Source organism: Nuphar pumila, chromosome 17 (assembly GCF_984573655.1).
Source record: "Nuphar pumila chromosome 17, dmNupPumi1.hap1.1, whole genome shotgun sequence".
NCBI lineage: Eukaryota > Viridiplantae > Streptophyta > Magnoliopsida > Nymphaeales > Nymphaeaceae > Nuphar > Nuphar pumila.
Genome location: NC_143265.1, coordinates 7,281,822 through 7,303,099, shown reverse-complemented (window position 1 = coordinate 7,303,099; position 21,278 = coordinate 7,281,822). Strand labels below are relative to the sequence as shown.

The following is a 21,278-nucleotide window of genomic DNA, read 5'->3' as shown; positions in this document are numbered from 1 at the left end:
ATTTATAAAACAATAATTATATATGAGATTATTCTGATACGTCTTTTATATATATTAAGATGCTAAAAAAACATAACTAGATTAAAATATACAAACCTTAAGTTAGTAATGACGCACTCAATTACTCCACATGGATCCATACCCACCACACTCAACAAGAAAATGAAGGAGAAATTAAGAGACTCAAGTTAGTAACGTGGCTTCTAGCTGGAAACTTTAATAATATTGCTTTCTCTCTAAATAACCAAGATACAAACTTGAAATGCTGAAAACTTGTCATCATGCATCAACCCAAGAAAAGAAACAAAACTACTAGTGTCATTTCCATCACTAACCCTACACAAGAAGGCTTGTAAAATACAACTTCTGCAACACCTCGAATGTCAATAATCTATGTTGCCAGTTCATCACATAGCATCAATGCGATCAACTTCCAGGCCAGTTGGTAATTTCATTCTTCGAGAGAATGGTTTTGTTTACAAATGCACTGTCAAGTGTTCACATAGGGAAGAAACTGCAAGTAGAAGCAAAAGATTGATATTCGCAGAGAAGGAATAATATTAATAGCAGTAGGCTAACAAACAATGTATGAAGGAAACAGAGACAATCTTAGGGCTCGTTTGTTTCACTTCCATGGAAGAGAAAGACCTTTCATGGGAACGGGGACAGATTTCTAAAAGATCCTGCTAGCTCAGCCATCCCATGAGAATACTTTCATAGGGGGAGGTATGAAAGAGTTTGCACATGTGGTGGGAAAAACTGGGGCCCACTTGTGCGAGCATGGCACTTTCCTACTATGATGATTTGGTGTTTGTTTCACTCATTATGGGGAAAGGAAGTGAAAGGGATGCCAGCTCAGCATTATCAATGAAAATTGCATGAAACAAACAGACCCTTGGCATGTTTGTTTCACCCATTCTACACATGAAAATGGGTGGTTTATATATGAAGCCACCCATTTTCGTATGCAGATGAAACAAACATGCCCACTCCATTTTCTTCTGGGGCCCATGGTCAATGAGGGTTCTTTTTCACGTCGACCATGCATTTGATATGAAAATCCATTCCCCTCCATGAATGGTATGCCTTTCCCATGGGACTCTTTTCTTATTGGTGGAAAACAAACAAATGAAGCTCTTAGAGATTACCTTGATCATTGCAGACTAACACAATGAAAAAGAAAAGAGGCCTCAACTTTAAACTCTGGAATCCAAAGCTAAAAGTATTTTCTTCCTTGGTCCCTGCAACATTCCATGAAAATAAGCAGAAACAAAATTAACACGTCAATCAACTGAATCCATATATGCTACAAGTGCAGGGAAAGAGCTACTGTAACAAAGTTGAGATTCTGCTCAAGAAAACATCATTTTCAAACATATCAATTTCAGACAAAACTTAATTTCTTGTGTGAAATAGAAAAGGATAGCACATCTTAGGATTGAGGGCTCTGCTTTGCTCTCAAATTATGAAGATTGTGAAAAAAAACATGAGAATATGATGGATATTTTACTCAATGTAGACCCCAATAAAATCCAAACCTATAAGACTAGTTTAGTCACAAAGCATCGCTCTCACATACAAGCACATTAGAATTGTTAATCCAAACAGGATGAATCATCATCATCATCATAGATCATGGATAATTTGGAAACTATACAAGAAGAACAATTACATTTGTGAAAGTCTTAATCATTTAAAGAGAAATACCATTGGAATTCCCAGAGCTTTGAGATCCTCATCGGTCATGTGAACAAGTGCAGTCGTGTCAATCTGCAGATAATAAAACAGACAAACATGAAGTTATAAACCGCAGAAAGGTCCAGGAAGTAAACTTGGAAGATAAGATATTTCAATAAAATAACATACTTCCTCAACTTGAAATGTAATTAAATACTTTTCCAGGCCTAAGGACTTCAGTAGAGCAGCCACTGAGGATTCAGACTGCAAATTAAAAAAAACTCAGTTTGAAGCATAACCAATCAACAATTATGAAAATGTATTGATTTGCAGAAGAGAGGCAAAAGTACTTGGAGATTTAGTAGCTATGAAACCATTAAAACTTATCACACAAACTATTGAAGTTATTAACAGATATGGGGGAGCTGTCCACAGATAATGATAGTTCATATAGAATACAAAAACTTCTAGTTCATTGGATTTTCACTTTATACAAGAGTCTCTACCGTGTGGCAAAAAACTCAAGTATTGCCATGAACTATCAACCAAGATTGCACAATACATAACAATGTTAATATACACACCAAGCTCGTCAACATAAAACAATGACAGATACTAGTGGCACCATCTATCACAAAAGCATACCGAACAGAAAATGACAAGGTTTACCTGGTCCAAAAGTAACAAACCAATGGCCTACAAGCCACAGCAAATATATAAATCACCCGAAAGTTTAAAATGCCCAAGAACTGTAATCATAACATAACTTACAACCTACAGGCAAAGATTGATAATAGACCTAAACCACTAAGGAAACCCCCTATACCCATAGATAATTACTACACTATACATCAGCCCACACCAAAAGAGTAGAAGACCCATATTTTTTGTCATCATTTAAGTACAATGACCATATTAACACTTTGCTTTGCATGAGACAACCAGACTTCATATAGCTGTTGATTAATTACTACAATATACAGTAGAAGGCCCATATCTTTGGTCATCGTTAAAGTACACTCAACATATTAGCACTTTGATTTACAAGAGACAACCAAACATTGCCCTAACTCGCCAAGCCTAGATGAAACATCTTGCTAGACAATTTAAGCCAACAAACTTTTGGAAAAATGCATCTCGATTCAAGTCCAGCAAAAATCCAATGTGATCAATGGCAATATTGATTCACTTTTCAGGGTTACAGATGCCTCACGCAAACAATCACCAAACTAACAACCAAAAAGAAAGCAGTTGAACAAGGCAATCTGTTAGCTGTATAACTATACCTTCTGCTTCGTCTTTTTCACAGCAGAAGGATTGGCAACCTTCTCTTCAGTTGTTTCAGCTGCTGGAGCACTTCTTTTAACAACCTTGGCATCTGATACTGTCTTGTTCTTTGGAATATCAGTAGTTGGTTGTTGTGAATGCATTATACCTGATAGTTTTTCTCGAAGATCTCCTGTTTGAGAAACCTTTCCAGTTGTAGGTGCATTTTGTGAACCCTTCCTTTGAAGCTTCAATCGCAGATCCTTCACTCCTAACTTGGGATCTTCACATGCAGTCAGTGTAGAAGCAATCAACCTCATCAAGAAAACATAAATGAAAAGTAACATTTTTCGTGGCAACTGAGAAGATCTCATGTTAAGTTTGTACTTGAAACTTGAGGAAGTTCTTTGTCCTCATACAGATCATGCTTCCACTTTTCATCACCTTGGCGTTGCCTGTGAAAGAAGAAACCTAATGGATAAATGGAAAGAAAAGCATGCGCATCTGCATGCAAACAGTCTAGGATAAACAACATGAATGTGAAGCCATGAACAAGCCATAGAGTAGCATTAAGTAATGTGCTAGGTGTAAAAAGTTCAATTCAAACGTCAAACTTATAGACCTAGACCATTTCAAAATGCTAGTGAACTCAGGTATGAACCAATTTGAACTACAAAAACCAATTTCCTCATATTATATATATATATATATATATATATATATATATTTTTACATACATACAACAATCCTGATTGCAACTAGGAAAGAACATCGAAGAAAAAGGAAACCAATACGGAAATTCCGATAATGTAGCATGTGGGAAAGCCAGGCAAAAGCAAGAGAAAATTTCACAAACAGGCATATATTCACACCAAGAAAATTTGTTGGACAACTGCTGAGTCACAAGACAAATATCTTTTTTATCCAGAAATAGCAACACACACACAGAGAAAGAGATGCTATTATACAATCTGATACAATATCATAATGCAACAGTTCATGCATGGAAATCTTTGTATAAATAATTGAAGCATCACATATCCAATGAATCATAACAAAAAAAATTACAATATGCATGACCTATAGCAGAATAGGTAGCTCCAAGAGAATATATATTGAAGTAAACTAGCAATATATAAGTTGCTAGTAATTATAAGAAAACACATCAAATTACTAGGTCTGCCATTAAACAGGGTGTGTCCTTGAGTCTCAGACTTTTCAGAACCCAAATGCACCCTAAAAATAACACAGGCACATTATGAAGGGGGTCGTACCTATGTCAACACAGTAAAAAATAGGCAGAGGTACACGTATACCTGGCTACAGATCTAATAAAGATTTTCATACTCAGATAAGGCCCAATATCCATAACCCTTTTTTTCAACTCAAAACATGCCTTTTCTTTGAATTATTGCACATAATTTAACATATCTATGGATTGTTTGACATAATCCTATTATTTCCTATAATGTTGCAAAATGTGTATCACAACCCATATCATAATTGCATGAAAATAGCATTGCTATGTCACAGGGATTCGTCCAACAGGGTGCACCCAGTGTGGTCAAGATGACCCTGGGTGTGGTTGCATTAAAATAGCATTGAATCTATGTCACAGGGATTCGTCCAACAGGGTGCACCCGGTGCAGTCAAGATGACCCTGGGTGCTGTCAACCACACCCAGGGTTATATCTGTCCAAAATGGACTCGGTCAACTCTGATCGAGTCCATTTGGACCCAAAAAAATAACTAAGAAGGGGTGGTGATTAGGGCACGACATCTCCCTCCTCCCCCGATGCCTCCCCCTTTCTGACCCCTCCTCTCCTGCTCCGCTTCCACAGCAGCCATGCCCAACCCCTCCTCTGACGGACGGCAGCGGCCCTCCCCGACCACTCCTCTCTCTCTCTCTCTCTCTCTCTCTCTCTCTCTCTCTCTCTCTCTCTCTCTCTCTCTCTCTCTCTCTCTCTCTCTCTCTCTCTTCATTTTCGTCTTCCTTCTCCTCCCCTCATTGTCGCAAGTGCCTGTCAAACCTAGCCTTGCTGGGCTGGGCTGGGCTCGGCTCTGCTGAAACCAGCCTTGCTGCCCTACTAGGTTGGGCTCTTCTGAGCTGAACCCCTGGGTTGGGCTCTAGGGCAGATCTGGGTTCAGGAGAGCCAAACCCAGAAGGGCTGGGTTCAGCAGAGCTGAACCCCTGGGTTGCCGAACCCAGCCTTGCTCATGCATGAATTTTATTTTATTTTAATAATTTTTTCATTAATGATGATATAATAATTGCTTTTTATTTCATTAGTGTTACTGTTAACTGGTAAAATTTATATATATATATATATACCCTCCCGCACACAAGTTTTTTAAAGTGCCACATCGCCACACCCGCACCTATGTGACATAGCATTGCATCATAAAGTATCATAATATTTCACGATATAAATTTAAAAGACAAAAAATTGAAAAAAATTATACAATGGTGATTACTAATGAAGCTACATAAAGCAGCAATTACACAAAACACTAGATTCAACACGCACAAAATAAATAATTAAATGCAATCACAAGTAACATTCAAGTTGATCTGAAATCATCAAAAAGATCATAGTTCATTATATATGAAAATATAAAATATTTCATCTAATAACTTAGTATTATAGTTTTGTAAAATCTAAACTCAACTCTAAACATCCTAATCTAAATTACTTCTAAGATGGTGGCAGCGATAATGGTCACCTTATTCGTCTTTGGTAAACATTTCATCTTTAGAATCCGAGACGACCTCTGGCAATTGCTAAGATTGTGGTGCCCTCCTATGCATTTCTTTTAGGCTAGCAACAATCTTAGCACAAACATACCATTGTCTGATTTTTACTTATTTATGATTTATCGCCTCACCAAGGTTCAAGCATTAAAAAAAAGGGACTACTAACCCTTTTCCATATACAAATAACTTACCATACAACTCCTTGGATCATCTAGCAAAAATCATCTAATTCACAATTATTTCTTTTACTCTGAAATTGAATTCTAAAAAAAAATTCTTGCCTTTCTTTTGTATATGCAATTATGCACAACTACTGCACTACTCCACTCTTCCACAACCATTAAACTAAATACTTCTACCACTTAATCAATAGCACTTGTCATCACATATGCACTACGATGAGTTGGTTGTATCTTCAGAATTCTCATACCATTCCCGGGACGGAAGGTCCCTCAACATGTTTTGGATGGGGTCACTGGGGTGTGGGCGCAAGCCTTTGTTAATCACCAAGTTTAGGTTGTCATGGTCTGCTCTCATCCTTTATGGCTTAAGATAAACCATTCATTGATTGTTGTCTATCACATACCATGGCCATGGCTCTACATATAGGCAGCCTTGGGAGCGAAATAATTACAAAGGTACTTGGAGAAGCATGTCCCATTAATATAGAAACCTCCCTACTAAGCAGAGAGATCACGGCCTCCCATAAAACCACTAATAGTTTTCATTTTGAGCTCATTATTGTCTCTTGGAGTACTTATTGTCAGACCTTATGGCTACTAATTTTGGATCATATATACTTGGATTCAACATCTCCCACTTGGCATTACAAGGCAAACAATGCTATCACTTCGCTATTGGTGCATCTTATTGTATATTTCATATACAACACTTAATCATCATGTCACAGACCAGATAAAATACATAATCAAGGGATTATTCGCTTTTAACATTCAGTTATGAGATTTTTCACGCATGCTATGGATTAACCATTGAACATATAATCATCTCCCAATTTAAAGCTTTCAATCAGCCATATTGTTCAACATTGATCTTTTCCATTTATACAAGTGCAATTTTCAATCATTCCATTCATATAATCCTATATAAAATTTTCTATGCACGAACATACTTACCATAATATTTTAAGTATCTCTATCATCAAGATATTGGATTATCACCTTACAATGCATATTAATCAGTAAGACATATTATAATGATACTTATTTGCATATACTATTAAATTTCATGACATCATGAACTCTTTTACATGCATCCCATCATCAGTTAAGTCAAGTATCTAGTTCACCTAGATATATGGAATCTTCATCATATCAAAAACATATTATCTTTTCACTATAATCTTTAATGTGCAACTAAATATCCAAGACTTGCCATTATTTTTACATATAAGAAAATGATGCAGCATTCATTTCTGCAGTCTAAATCTAGAGCAAATGAGCATGTACTCTTAGAAAGCATATCACCATCGTGAATCCCTTTTTCTTTTGGCACATCCATCAAGTATCAATAAGGTTGCCTCATACTATCCAAATATATATCACTACTAAGATGCCACTTCCTTAACTAACTAGTAAATTAAACTTTCTTAAAACTTTTCTATGGCTTTAGAACATCATCTGCAAAAATTATCTTTACCCCACTTAGTATCTACTCATAGACATTTGTCCTTTCTAAAAGACAAGTCAGTATGAAAATTCTTGGCCTGTAATGAAATACCAAGTGCCAAAAACAATGTCACAAAGAAGGCACAAATGTGTAATCAAGATGTCACTAATGAACCAAATACAATGCGGCACAAAGGGCAAACACCAAACACACAAAAAAGTGAGAAGAGAGAACTTAAAAATATAAGTCACAATATATTAAGAAGTGCTTGAAAAAATATTGAGAATGAAGGAGGGTATTCACCCCTATTTATACAAAAGATGGGACCCAAGGGGGCTCTCGTAGAGTCATTGGGAGCCCCCAACGGTTCTAATGTGGGCCCCTTTATATTGTTTAACTAAATAACAAAAACAAAAATCCAAAAAAATAATTATAAAATACAAAGACAGCCCTAATGGACATGCATATTTTACATGAGAAAGAAAAGACTAAATTGCCCCTATTGGGCATTACAAGTGATAAAAGAGAAATTTTATATATATATATGGTACACATATTTTAACACCCCCATCAAACTGACGGTGAGATCACCAAAAGTTTGATTAGAAGAAAGGAGAACCTAGGGGATGGTAAAGCTTTGTTAAAGAAATCCGCAAGTTGGTATTTTGAAGTAATGTATGGAAGTTTAATAGTGCCTCGTAAAAAATCATTTCGAACATAATGATAGTTCATCTCAATGTGCTTCATCCGTTCATGAAATGTATGATTGCTAACAATGTAGATAGCACTTTTGTTGTCACAACATAGCTTTGAAGGAAAAGAGATTATAACTCCCATATCTTTGAGCAAACTTCTTAACCAAACAAGTTCAATTGCAGTGGTGGTCATTGCACTATACTCGGGTTTTGTGAAAGATAGAGAAATATTTTGTTGCTTTTTACATCTCCAAGAAATTAATGATTGTCCAAGAAAAACACAATAACCTGTGGTAGAAATACGATCATTTGGGTTTCCACCTCAATCAGAGTCGGTATAAGCAATTAAATTTGGAGATCAAGAAGAAGATAAGAATAGCCCTTTTGTTACAGTTCCCTTCAAATATTTGATAATTCGCATGACACTTGCCATGTGAATAGTAGTAAGAGCATTCTGAAACCAACTTGCACTGTGTACAACATGAGCAATGTCTAGCCTGGTGATAGATAAATATGTTAGAGATTCGATTAATTGGCGATAATAAGTGAGATCTTCTAAAGGAGGTTCATCATTGGCTCTCATCAGAGCATTGATTACTTCTAAAGTCTCCACTTTCTTTTTGTCAGTCAAGCCACACTTAGCAATAATCTCTAATGAAAGCTTCATTTGAGACGAAACATATCCCTGAGGAGAATACACAACTTCAATCCCAAAAAAGTACCTTAAAAATCCAAGGTGAGACATATCAAAATTGTTTTTAAGAACATTTTTAATAAATTCAATGCCCTTTTTATCATTCTCAGTATGATCATATCATCAACATATAACAATCAAATATTTATGTGATCACCTGCATTCCTAACAAAAAAGAGCAGTATCAATAAAATAAGAAGTAAAACCACTATCAAGAACAACTTTACTAAAGCGATCATACCAAGATTTTGGAGCTTGTTTAATACTATAAAGAACTTTATTAAGTTTAAAAAAAAATCATTTCCAATCTCAAGACCCAGCGAAGGATCCATATACACTTCTTCACAAAGGTCTCCATTCAAAAAGACATTTTTGGCATCTAATTGGTAGATAGGCCGTTGTTTAATAGATGCTAAGGCTATTAAAGTTCTTACACTAGTCATCCTAACAACCGGATCCATATTCTTTTGCATACCCTTTAACAACTAACCTGTCTTTGTATCTTTCTAATGACCCAGCACTCTTAGTTTTAACTTTATAAACCCATCTACGTCGAATAGCTTTTCTTCCTAAAGGGAGACTTACAATTGTACAAGTGTTAGCTTTGTTGAGTGCTTTCAATTCAAGTTTCATAGCATCAATCTAATCTGGACGTTGCTTGACTTCTTTAAAGTTAGAAGGCTCATGATAGGAGTGGATCATCATTAGACAAGTTCTATAATTTGGGGAAAAAGAATCATATGACACAAATTTTTAAAGAGGTCTACGACTTTTAGAAGATCGGCTAGGTAGGAATTCTTCAATTTGGTCTTCTAAAGAAAAGTTTTGTAAGTACATGTCAAAAGCACTTTGATGTTCATTCCCCTCGCTGAGTATACACATGGATATCATTGTGATTCTCATTAGGAGAATCATCATTTTGACGAAGCAAATCATCATTTTGATGAGAATTGTCATCAGAAACATTTTCAAAAATAGTATTATTACAATCTTTAGACTCATTTCTAGGTAATAAGTCAAAGAGAAAAGAATAATCAATATCTTCCTTAGGTTTTTGAGATTCAAATCCAGTTTGTTTTTCAAAAAAAGTAACATTTCTTGAAATATAAAGTTTGTTAATTTTAATATCATAGCACCTATATTCCTTTTAATTTTCACCATAGCCAATAAAAGCACATTCAAGAGCTTTTGGTAAAAGTTTATCTTGTCCTTGAAAAAGAACAAAGCATTTACAAAAAAAAATCTTAATCTTTTGAAATCCAGAGATATTTTGAACAATTTTTCAAAGGGGGAAACATTATTTAAGGATGAGAATGACATCCTTTTTATAAGACAAATGGCAGAAAGAGCAGCTTCGGCCCAAAAGTTTTTCGAAACATTTTTAGAAAGAAGAAGAGTTTTTGTTGTTTCAATAAGATGTCTATGTTTACTTTCATCAAGATCATTTTGTTTGAGAGTTTTAAGACAAGATCATTGATGAATAATGTTATTTTGTTTAAGGCAGTTTTGAAATTCATTTGACATGTATTCTCCTCTGAAATTGGATCTAAAAATTGCTATATTGTTTTGAAATTTATTTTGAATAAGGATATGAAATTCTTTAAAAAAAACATCAATTTTTTTAATAAAGTAAACCTAAGTGTATCTAGTGAAATCATCAATAAAAACAACATAATATGAATATCCTCCTTTAGATATAATGGGTGTCGGTCCCCATACATCCGAATGTACTAATTGAAAAGGTCTCTTAGAAATAAAGTGGCTATGTGGATAAAGGAATGCATTTTTTCCAAGAATACAATCATTGCATGTAAATTCTTTTTCATTACAAAATTTTTTCAAAAAAGGAAAAAGATACAACTTAAAAACACTAGGATGACCAGTCTTTTGTGTCAAGTGACAACATCTTTAGATTGGACATGATTAAAAAATGATTTGGATGGCAAGGACAAAAAACCCATATAATATATGGTCTCCTCTTCTATGGCCTTGCTCAATCCGCTTCTCGGACCAAAGATCCTGCAAATAGCAATTGGTAGGCGAAAAAGAAACACTACATCCAAAATTGGTTATTTGAGAAACGGAGAAAAGATTTAAATTAAGTTTAGGAATGATTCTAATTTTTGAAACATAAAATTATTTTTTGCTTAAAACTTTTTCAAGATTTCTCATTCCTTTAACATCTAATAATATTCGATCAGTAGTGGAAATGAATGATTTAAAAGAATAAAAGCTTGGTTTTGACAAAAGAGATGCATTTAGAGTCATACCCGAATCAAGGATTCAAGAGGATATACCGGGAGTAAATGAAATTGCGGCACCGGAGGTGAAAGGTGTGGAAGTGTTGTTTCTCATGAATTGTTGGAGAGTTCCTGTAAGTTGAGCAATAAAGTATTTTATGTCTCCATCTCTTCTTGGTTCTTCACTTGAATTGCTTGGACTATCTCCAACGAAAGACAATCGGGTCTAAGATGTCCTGGTTCATTACAATGGTAATAAACAATTTTTCTTCCTACAACATTGTTATTTTTCCAAAAATGAGAAGGTTTATATGTTCTCTTGTCATTTCCTGGTTTAGATACCACATGAACCTCATCAAAATCTTTTTAAGAGCCAAGCGAGTTTCATCTTGAATTAGTAAGAACTTCACTAAGAGGAGTAGAAGCCATATGAAGAATGGATCCTATTAGTTGTTAAAATTTAGGACAAAGACCATGAATAAATTGAAAAAATCTCTCTCTATTTGCTCTTAACTAAGGGCAATAGCACTTTCTTCTCATTGAGGTTTAAAGAGAGCAAGTTCATCCCATAGAGGAGATAGAGTACTATAATAATCTTTAATACTCATGTCTCTTTGCTTGGTTCCTCTTACCTTCTCTTGTAAAAAAAAATGCCTAGCAATGTCCTTTTGAGTATATATATCTTTCATGAAGAACTATGCTTTATTTGCCTTCTTAAATTTTGCTAAATTAGCACAAATCTTGAGCTCCATGTTATGTGCCAATATTTTGGCATGCTCAACTTTGAATTGGTATTCTTCAATAGCTTTGGCTTTTTCTTCATCACCCAAAGTTTTTTCTCCATTCCCTTCCTTCTTGATGAGTTTTAATTGTGGTTCTGAAACGGTGCCACATATATATCCTCAAAGTTTCTTGCCTTTGAGGTTTTTTTCCATAACGGCCGCCTACATTCTATAGTTGGTCTCATTTAATTTGAATGAGAGGTCAATTTGTGCAGCTTTGTCCATTGTGGAAGAGTTGAAGAAGAACACGAGTGTGAAGCTTAATCATACTCAAATACAAAAGAAAGAAAAAACAAGAGTGTCCAAACACCTAAGGGCTTTAATATCATCTAATGAAATACAAGTGCCAAAAACAATGTCACAAAGTGACTACAAGAAGGCACAAATGCGTAAGCAAGATGTCACTAATAGACCAAATACAATGTGTCACAAAGGGGAAACACCAAACACACACAAAGTGAGAAGAGAGAACTTAAAAATATAAGTCACAATATATTAAGTGCTTGAAAAAACATTGAGGATGAAGGGGGTATTTGTAAAAATGTCTACAAAGAGACAATACGCATACAAGCACTAGTACTTCACAAAAGATGTGCACAAAGGCACTCAAAGCACACTTGAACAAATATGCAAAAAGCGTAAAATAATGCAAACATGCATAAATGCATGTAATACAAATGTATTGAATAAAAAGAGAGAAGCTTGAGACTCTCAAGCCCCTTGATTGAATTACAAGGGGGAACACCCCTATATATACACCTTAAAAGGGAGCCACCTTGGGGGCTCCCAAAGGAGTCGTTGGGGGCTCCCCAACGACTCTTTTGGGGAGCCTCCCAATGTGGCACGAAAACCACAAATAAAGAAATAAAAAAAAGGAAAAAAGAATTACAATCATATTCCTAAGTGGAATATGCATAAAATGGGAAATTATAAAAATACCCTTTTCGGGTATTAAGACTAAAATAAATAAATATATTAGTATATATATATATAATATATATATATATATATATATATATATATATATATATCTCTATATATATTAATATATAGGTACATAAGGATTACATTTTTAACACCCCCCTGTAAGTTTGACCAAAAGAAAATGAAAACGAGGGGAGCAAAGCGCCTTGGTGAAGAAGTCCGCTAGTTGATACTCCGATGTCACATATGGTAGATCGATAATTCTTTTTAAATATTATTCCCGAACATAATGACAGTCCATCTCTATGTGCTTCGTTCGCTCATGGAAAGTATGCTTTTTGGCAATGTATATCGCATTTTTATTGTCACAACATAACTTTGTTGGTTCTAGAATATGAACTCTCATATCTTCTAGCAGATGCTGAATCCATACAATTTCCATGGTTGTGGATGTCATGGCTCTATACTCAGCTTCAGTGGAGGACAAAGAGACATTTTGTTGCTTCTTACACTTCCAAGAGACCAGTGATTCACCTAAAAAGATACAGAAACCAGTGGTGGAGTGACAATTATTAGGGTCACCTCCCCAATCAGAGTCAGTATACGCAATTAAATTTAATTCAGAGGATGAGGAAAGAAATACTCCCTTATTTATTGTTCCCTTTATATATCGGATGATTCGAAGGACTGCACTCATGTGAACCGATGTAGGAGCATGTTGGAATTGACTTGCAATGTGAACTGCATGAGATATATCAGGCCTAGTGATGCTAAGATACATCAATGACCCAACCAACTGTCTGTAAAGAGTAGGATTGTCCAAAATAATACCATCATCGATCCTCATCTTGGATCCAACAACTCCAGGTGTTTCACAAAATTTTGTCATCAGTAATGCCCGACCTGTCAATTATCTCACAAGCAAGCTTAGTTTAGGATAAAAAATATCCTCTATGAGAGAAAACAACTTCAATGCCTAGAAAGTAGAAAGTATGTCAAGAAACCTAAGTCTGACATTTCAAATTTTTCAGTTAGCGTAGCCTTAATTTTTTTAATTCCCTTGGTATCATCACCTGTAATTAACATGTCATAAACATATAGCAGCAAGATAACAATTCCTGCATTAGATTTCTTTACAAATAAGGCAGTGTCAGTATAGCATGAGACAAATCCCTTTTCCATCATTAAATTGTTAAATCGGTCATATCAAGCTTTAGAAGCTTGTTTTAGACCATAAAGAGCTTTTCGTAAACGGAGAACTTTATCATAAGGGCAATCCATTCCAAGAGGAGTAGTCATATAAACTTTTCATTTAAATCTCCATTTAAGAAAGCATTTTTAACGTCCATTTGATAAATATTCTATTTTTTAATTGATGCGATGGTAATAAGGCATCTAACTGTAACCATTCGAGCAACAGGAGCAAACATTTTATTATAGTCTACCCCATATTCTTGGTCATATCCCTTAGCGACTAGGTGCGCCTTATATCTTTCAAGAGTTCCATCACTCTTGGTCTTGACTTTAAAAACCCACTTACATCTTATACTTTTCTTTCCATTAGGAAGATCCTGAAACTCCCATGTTCTAGCTTTCCTAAGAGCTCTTAGTTCATTTTACATGGCTTCTACCCATTCATTCATCTTTTTGGCTTCTTCAAAATTGTTGGACTCAACGTATGAGTGCATGGCACTAAGGCATGCTCTATGTTTGAGAGAAAAAGAGTCATAAGATATGAATCTAGAAGGAGGTCTCCTATTTCTCTCAGTTCTTTGAAAACTTTCACCCAAAGTGATAGTTTCACTAGGCTCACTATATTTTTCTATAGCACTTTTAAAACTGCTTTGGTCTCTATGTCCCTCATGATAGATAAAAGGCTGAGATTGACATTTTCTTCTACTTCATTTTCACTTTGTGTGGATTCCCCATCACTCCTTGACAAAAGATTAAATAAAAAAGAATAATCCATATTTTCCTCATGAAATTCAGATTTTTCAAACCCACTAACATTTTCTAGAAAGCTTACATTTCTAGACACATATAACTTATCATTCTTGATGTCGTAGCACCGAAATCCTTTTTGAGTCTCGGAAGGCACGTAGAGTAGCCTTAGGAGAAAGTTTATCATTTTTATCTGTCAAAATAAAACATTTGCACCCAAAAACCCTTAACCTACTATAATCAGGATCTCTTTTATACAAAATTTCAAATGGTGAAATTTTACCCAAGTTTTTGGATAGAAGACGGTTGATAAGGTAGACAGATGCAAGGGAAGCTTTGGCCCAAAATCTTTTTGGGATGTTTTGGGAAATGAGCAGGGTCCTGGTTGTCTCAATAATGTGCCTATGTTTCCTTTCGGCCAAACCATTTTGTTGGGGTGTTTTGGGAGAAGATTTTTGATGAATTATCCAATATTTCTCAAGATAACTTTTAAAATCAATTGAAAGATATTCTCCACCAGAATCGGTTCTAAGAATTTTTAATTTTTCGTCAAATTGATTCTGAATCATCATATGATAAGATTTAAATGTTGCAAAAACCTCATGTTTATATTTGAGAAAATATATCCAAGTAAATCTAGAGAAATCATCCACAAATATCACATAATAAGAGAACCCTCCTTTTGAAATAATGGGTGTCGGTCCCCAAACATCTAAATGAACAAGTTCAAAAGGTTTTGAAGTAAACATGTATCTTTGATAACATGGCAAACTTCTCATTTTTCCAAGTGTGCAATCATTACAAACAAAATTTTCTTTACATAAGTGTTTGGCAAACGGAAGATACAAAATTTTTATAACACTGGGGTGCCCAAGTCTTTTGTGCCATACATTAATGTCTTTGTGATGCAACACATTACAAAAAAGAATCTTTTGGAATTTGAAGAAAGTTCACATAGTAAAGATCTTTTCTAGAGCCTTACCCAATCAATTTCTCGGACCGGCGATCCTGTATCTAACATTTATCAGATGAGAATTTTATATCACATCCATGATCCGAGAGTAGAGAGACAGAATGCAAGCTTAAATTTAGTTTTGGAATAAATCTAATTTTAGGAATAAAATTTTTTTTTTCTTCAAAATTTTCAGTTCCTTTAATTTCAAGAGAAGTGCCATTGGCAGTTGAAACAAAAGATGGTGATGAATTCTTTAAAAAATCGGATAAAGAACATATGTTTGGGGACATATGAAAAGAAGCACCCGAATCTAATAGCCAAGAGGTCTTACCAGGAAAAGAGTAGGTAGATGTAGCGGTTCCAGAAACCGCTCCCTTAAGAAGCGGTTGAAGTGCTTCCACGATCTGATGTAGAGAAAGAGCTCCATTTGAGAGAATCACGTTTTCTTCCTTTTGAGATGTGGTTGTCATGGCAAGCAACTTCTTCCATTTTGGCCAAACAGGTTTGATGTGCCCAAGTTCCTTACAAAAATGGCACACAATTTTACTACAGTCCTTTCTTCCTCCTTGACCACTTGATCCTTGATTTTGATTTTTGAAGTGAGAAGGCTTATAAGTTCGAACATTGTTTCCCGGTCTTGAAACGACATTAACAGCATCACTTTCTTCATTAGTTGAAGTTGCAAGAACACTCGGATTGTTTTTGCAAGTATTCATATGTGTTTCCTCCCCCACTAAGCTTTGTAAGGACATCTTCAAGCGAGGGAGAAACAAAAGAGGAGAGAAGAGCGGACCGAATTTGCTCGAACTCGGGTCTAAGCCCATTCAAAAAATTAAAAAAATGGTCATCTTCCAATTGTTTGTACCTAAGCTCAATGGCTTCTTCACTCCATTTAGGCTCAAGCATGGCGAGTTCATCCCATATGGATGATAATTCTGCAAAATATTCCCTTATAGACATTTCATTTTGTTGAAGGATTAAAGCCCTTTTTTGGAGATAGTACTTGTGAGACAAGTCTCTTGACGTGTACATTTTCTCAAGATAATGTCAAGCTTCAAATGTTTTCTTGAATTTAATAATATTGGCATTGATCTTAGTTTCTACTGATAAAAAAATCCAAGAAAGAATCTTAAAAAATTTCATTTCCCATTCCTCATGTTTCTTGGAATATTATTCAAGGGCTCTACTTCTTTCTTCTCCTTCGAGAATTTTAATTTCACCTTTCTCTACTAAAGCAATCTTTGGTTCGGGTTCGGGTTCCGGTATAGAACCAAGAATGTATCCCCAAAGACCTTTACCTTTTATGTGAGTTTTCATGTTCCCGGCCCAAACATGATAGTTCGAGCCATTCAACTTGAAGCCAAGAGAGAAGTGAGTCTTTTTCGCCCAAGAGAAGAGAATAGAAAAAAAATCATGTACCGTAATAAGATTTTAGGTCTTACTTGATGTAGGAAACTTTCAAAACATTGAAGAAAGAGAAGCCCCCACTCCAATCTCCAAGAAGTCAAAGGCATGCTTTTCGAGGCGCTCGAAAAACGAAGAATTACACAATCTTCAATCTTTGACCAAGCTCTGATACCATGTAAAAATGTCTACGAAGAAACAATACGCATACAAGCACTAGTACTTTACAAAAGATGTGCACAAAGGCACTCAAAGCACACTTGAACAAATACGCAAAAAGAGTAAAATAATGCAAACATGCACAAATGCATGTAATACGAATGTATTGAATAAAAAGAGACAAGCCCCTTGATTGAATTACAAGGGAGAACACCCCTATACATACACCTCAAAAGGGAGCCACCTTGGGGGCTCCCAAAGGAGTCGTTGGGAACCCCCAACGACTCTTTTGGGGAGCCTCCCAAATGTGGCACGAAAACCACAAATAAAGAAATAAAAAAAAGAGATAAAAAATAAATAAAAAAGGAAAAAAGAATTACAATCATATTCCTAAGTGGAATATACGTAAATTAGGAAATTACAAAAATACCCTTTTCGGATATTAAGACTAAAATAAATAAATATATTAGTATATATATAGATACGTATACATATATATATGTATATGTATACATATCTCTATATATACTAATATATATGTACATAAGGATTAGATTTTTAACCGCATTCACCCCTATTTATACAAAAGATGGGACCCAAGGGGGCGCCCACAGAGTCGTTGGGAGCCCCCCTACAGTCACATTGTGGGCCCTCTATATTGTTTAACTAAATAAAAAAAACAAAAATAAGAAAAGTAAAAAGACAACCCTAATGGGGATGCATATTTCATATGGGAAGGAAAAGACTAAATTGCCCCTAGTGGCATTACAAGGGATAAAAGAGAAATAATATATATGGTACACATATATTTTAAAACACATAGCATTTAAATGCACACCAGTTGCAATTATACTATTTTTTATCAAATTAGAGATACATAATTTCTTTCGATCATGATTCCTTATTAATCATCAAATTGCTGAAGGTGGCAAAGAACTCCCATTAATCAAATACTAGTGGTAAATATTCTCTTGCTTTCCTTGTGCACAATCAAAAATATGAAAGGAACATCAACTACAATGATTCAAGCATCTATCATCATTAAATTTAAACATTTAATCTATCTCACAAGGACACGCCATTTTGGTGGTGTGTCCTTGGTGACATTAGCGGACATGCTCGAACACATGGACACTGACACGTATGAACAATATTTTAATATTTTTTAATGTTACAAGGTTTTATTTCAATAAAAATGCAGTTTTAACGTTAAAATGTCAAAATTTTGGTTTCTTATTGATTAAAAAATAAAAAAATTGTGTCCTTGTGTCCTGTTTTCCAAAAAAAAATATTCAAACTTGTGAGAAGAATCAGCATCACGCATCCTATTTTCACATGTCTTTGTGAAAGCATTTAATATAGCATGAAAACACATGATGTGCAGTACCATACTTGTCCAGGTATTTGCTCACACTTATAAGCATCATGAACAATTATCATATCACAAGACATACCATGTACAAGTAACGTGATAAATTATTATATCACAAGATATATCATGCACATTTCAATGCTAACACACTTACAGCCACACACTCTAATGTCCATTAGATCAACCAATACCAGATTAGGAACTATATAATCTAGATCCAAACTATCATAAATTGGCTTGGCCAAAACCATAAGTGTCACCCATGTTGTAAACTATGCAATAAGCCTCTAAAGCAATGTAAAACAGTCCAATCATGTTCTCATCGAAAATAATAAAGAACTTGGTCGTTTAGCACAATTTTATGATGATTACTTATCAATATTAGCAACAAAGTACCCTTTGCATGGGCAAAACTATAATTTTCCTCTCACTTTTCCAAGCATAGTAATTAAGTAATATATTCTAAATGGAGCTTGACAAGACCAGAATCTCAAGCAATCAAACATGCATTAGGCCTTTAGGACTAAAATCTGATCATACCTATGTGACATAGAACAACACATGCCATCAAAAACAACATAATAAGACAGAACGTGCTACAGCTCTTTCCATGAAATTCATGGTATCAAACCAACACTAACAAAGAAATCAGGCCTTAGCTCTACAATAGCAAAAACTTACCAATACCGCCAAGAGTGAAATATGTTATACTTTTTTAACACGATATTGCTATCTAGGGATTCATCGTTTATAAATCCTGTTAATATAGACAATCTATTGATGAGTTGTGCGTGTCAAGACATAGCCACGACCGTGAAGCAGAGAACAAGGGGGTAAAGAAAACGGTTGCATTTCTGTGTCCATCCATTTCACAGAAACCATCTATGACACACTGATCATGGTACGTGCTGCTGCAAACCGTGACCAACTCTGAAAATACTGAGGCCTGGTCATTGGCATTTCAATGAAAAACATAACTTCCACCTCATAGAATTACATAATTGGAACCCTAAGCAGATGTAACAAACACACTTAATTGAATTTTCCTTGGCAAGAATATTGCCCCCCCCCCTCCCTCATGTGACAAGTAATAAGCAAATGATTTCATTTTTTCCCTTCTGGGATCATGATAAACAACTACATTAAGTGCCTTACTGCCATAACTTTTGCAATATATTCCAGTGAAACTTTAGCAAGCTCAGTCTCGCTAGAAATTCAAAACATTCATGAACAAAGATTCTCAATATCAAAAATTTCTCTCTGCTATGCATATACTAGTGATCTTTAGACTACGAACAAGTTCAACACAATTTCGATGCTAGCGATTACCATCGAAGCAAATCAGAACAAAAAGGCCAACCCATCAAATCCCACGTTCAAACTTACCTCTTAGGATTCGACTGCCTCCCACGAGAGAAGGAATCTTCGAAATCACTGTTAAGTCGCTCCTTCACAGGACGCTTACTCCCAGAAGCCAGCACCCGATCAGCATACATGTTACCGTAGGAGAGCCAAATCCAACGCCTTCCCTCCAAAACCCTAAATTCACAAATACACCATCACGATCCAAAATCTCCAATGAGGTAAATTAAAACAAAAAAAAAACTAAAAACTAAACCTAACCTAGAAACCCTAGCTACGATCCCAAACTACAACTCTGCAGGCCCAACAAAAAGATTCAAATATCGAGTTGTGGAGCATAAATAGAGCTGAAAAACGGAAAATTTTCGGTGGGCACAAGGGTTTTAGAAGAGAAAAAACACACCTTCGCAAGAGAAATAGGGTTTTCAGAGATTCTTCGAAGGAAAAGACACGCGACTCGGCAGAACGATCTGAAGAACGATACGGGAAACAGATTTCTCTTCGTCTTCCTCCGATCGATATCGCACGAGGAGGAATTGTTTCCTAGGGTTTTCTGTAGGTGTTCAGACGCAGCGCCAATCGAGATGAATGGGAGGGAAGAGGGAGTTTCCCCTTCGTAGTGAAATGCGGAAGGGTCTGACCGACAGATTTTATACTTTGGTTTCGGGTCCATATCTTGATCCGACCCAAAAGAGATGAACCTGGACCTAGTCACCTAAAGGTGAGCACGGGTCGAATTCTGTAAGATCCAAATCCGAATATGAAATGCAAATTAATGGATCCGAAATCAGGTCTGGATTCGAATCAGATCCGAAAAGGTTAGATTAAATCCGGATCCGAAATACATGTGGTAATATTGGATCCGGAAAAAAGTAGAAGACAAGCTATTTATATGTAAAAAATGCATTCGGGTCAGATATTGATTCGGATCAACTCTAGATCCGACTTAACATGCTGATCCGAATCCAAAAATGATCTGATTGAACAGATCTGAATCTCAGATTTTACTTAAAGGATCCATATCCTAAAAAAATGGATCGGATATCCAATCATATCCGATCCATTTGCAGCCCAACCTGGACCTAGTAGGTATGATCTTGGATTCTCGACCGAAATGTACCAATCCAGATCTTGCAAGACGGATTAGGTCTGTATGATGAGCTCCACCGTATGCCAATCTTGACCAAACGGGATGGATTCTGGTCAGATTTAGCCATTATCGAGTCTAACCTAATTGAATCTGACATAACCAGATTCAGAGACTGATGAGATCAGACGAAACTGAATCTGGATCAAGTAACTTAAAATATGATATCTAGACATAATTGTATTTTAATTTGGACTCTGATGCAAAACTCAATAATGAATTGAATTATGATTATTAATCTGATCCAAATTTGGCTATAAGATCTGGATTCAAGTT

At 35.5% G+C, this 21,278-nt stretch overlaps 1 protein-coding gene across 1 annotated transcript; it reads right to left on the bottom strand.

The window, feature by feature from the left end:
- Nucleotides 1-204: 204 nt before the first annotated feature.
- Nucleotides 205-20,476, bottom strand: LOC149811517 (uncharacterized). Its single transcript, XM_089993807.1, has 8 exons — nucleotides 20,259-20,476; nucleotides 19,880-20,032; nucleotides 3,331-3,398; nucleotides 2,964-3,226; nucleotides 1,867-1,941; nucleotides 1,708-1,770; nucleotides 1,149-1,241; nucleotides 205-514 (listed from the first exon to the last, which is right to left on the bottom strand). The coding sequence occupies exons 2-7, from the start codon at nucleotides 19,987-19,989 to the stop codon at nucleotides 1,197-1,199; spliced, it is 624 nt and encodes a 207-aa protein (XP_089849933.1). The 5' UTR covers nucleotides 19,990-20,032; nucleotides 20,259-20,476; the 3' UTR covers nucleotides 205-514; nucleotides 1,149-1,196.
- Between the last annotated feature and the right edge of the window lie 802 nt (nucleotides 20,477-21,278).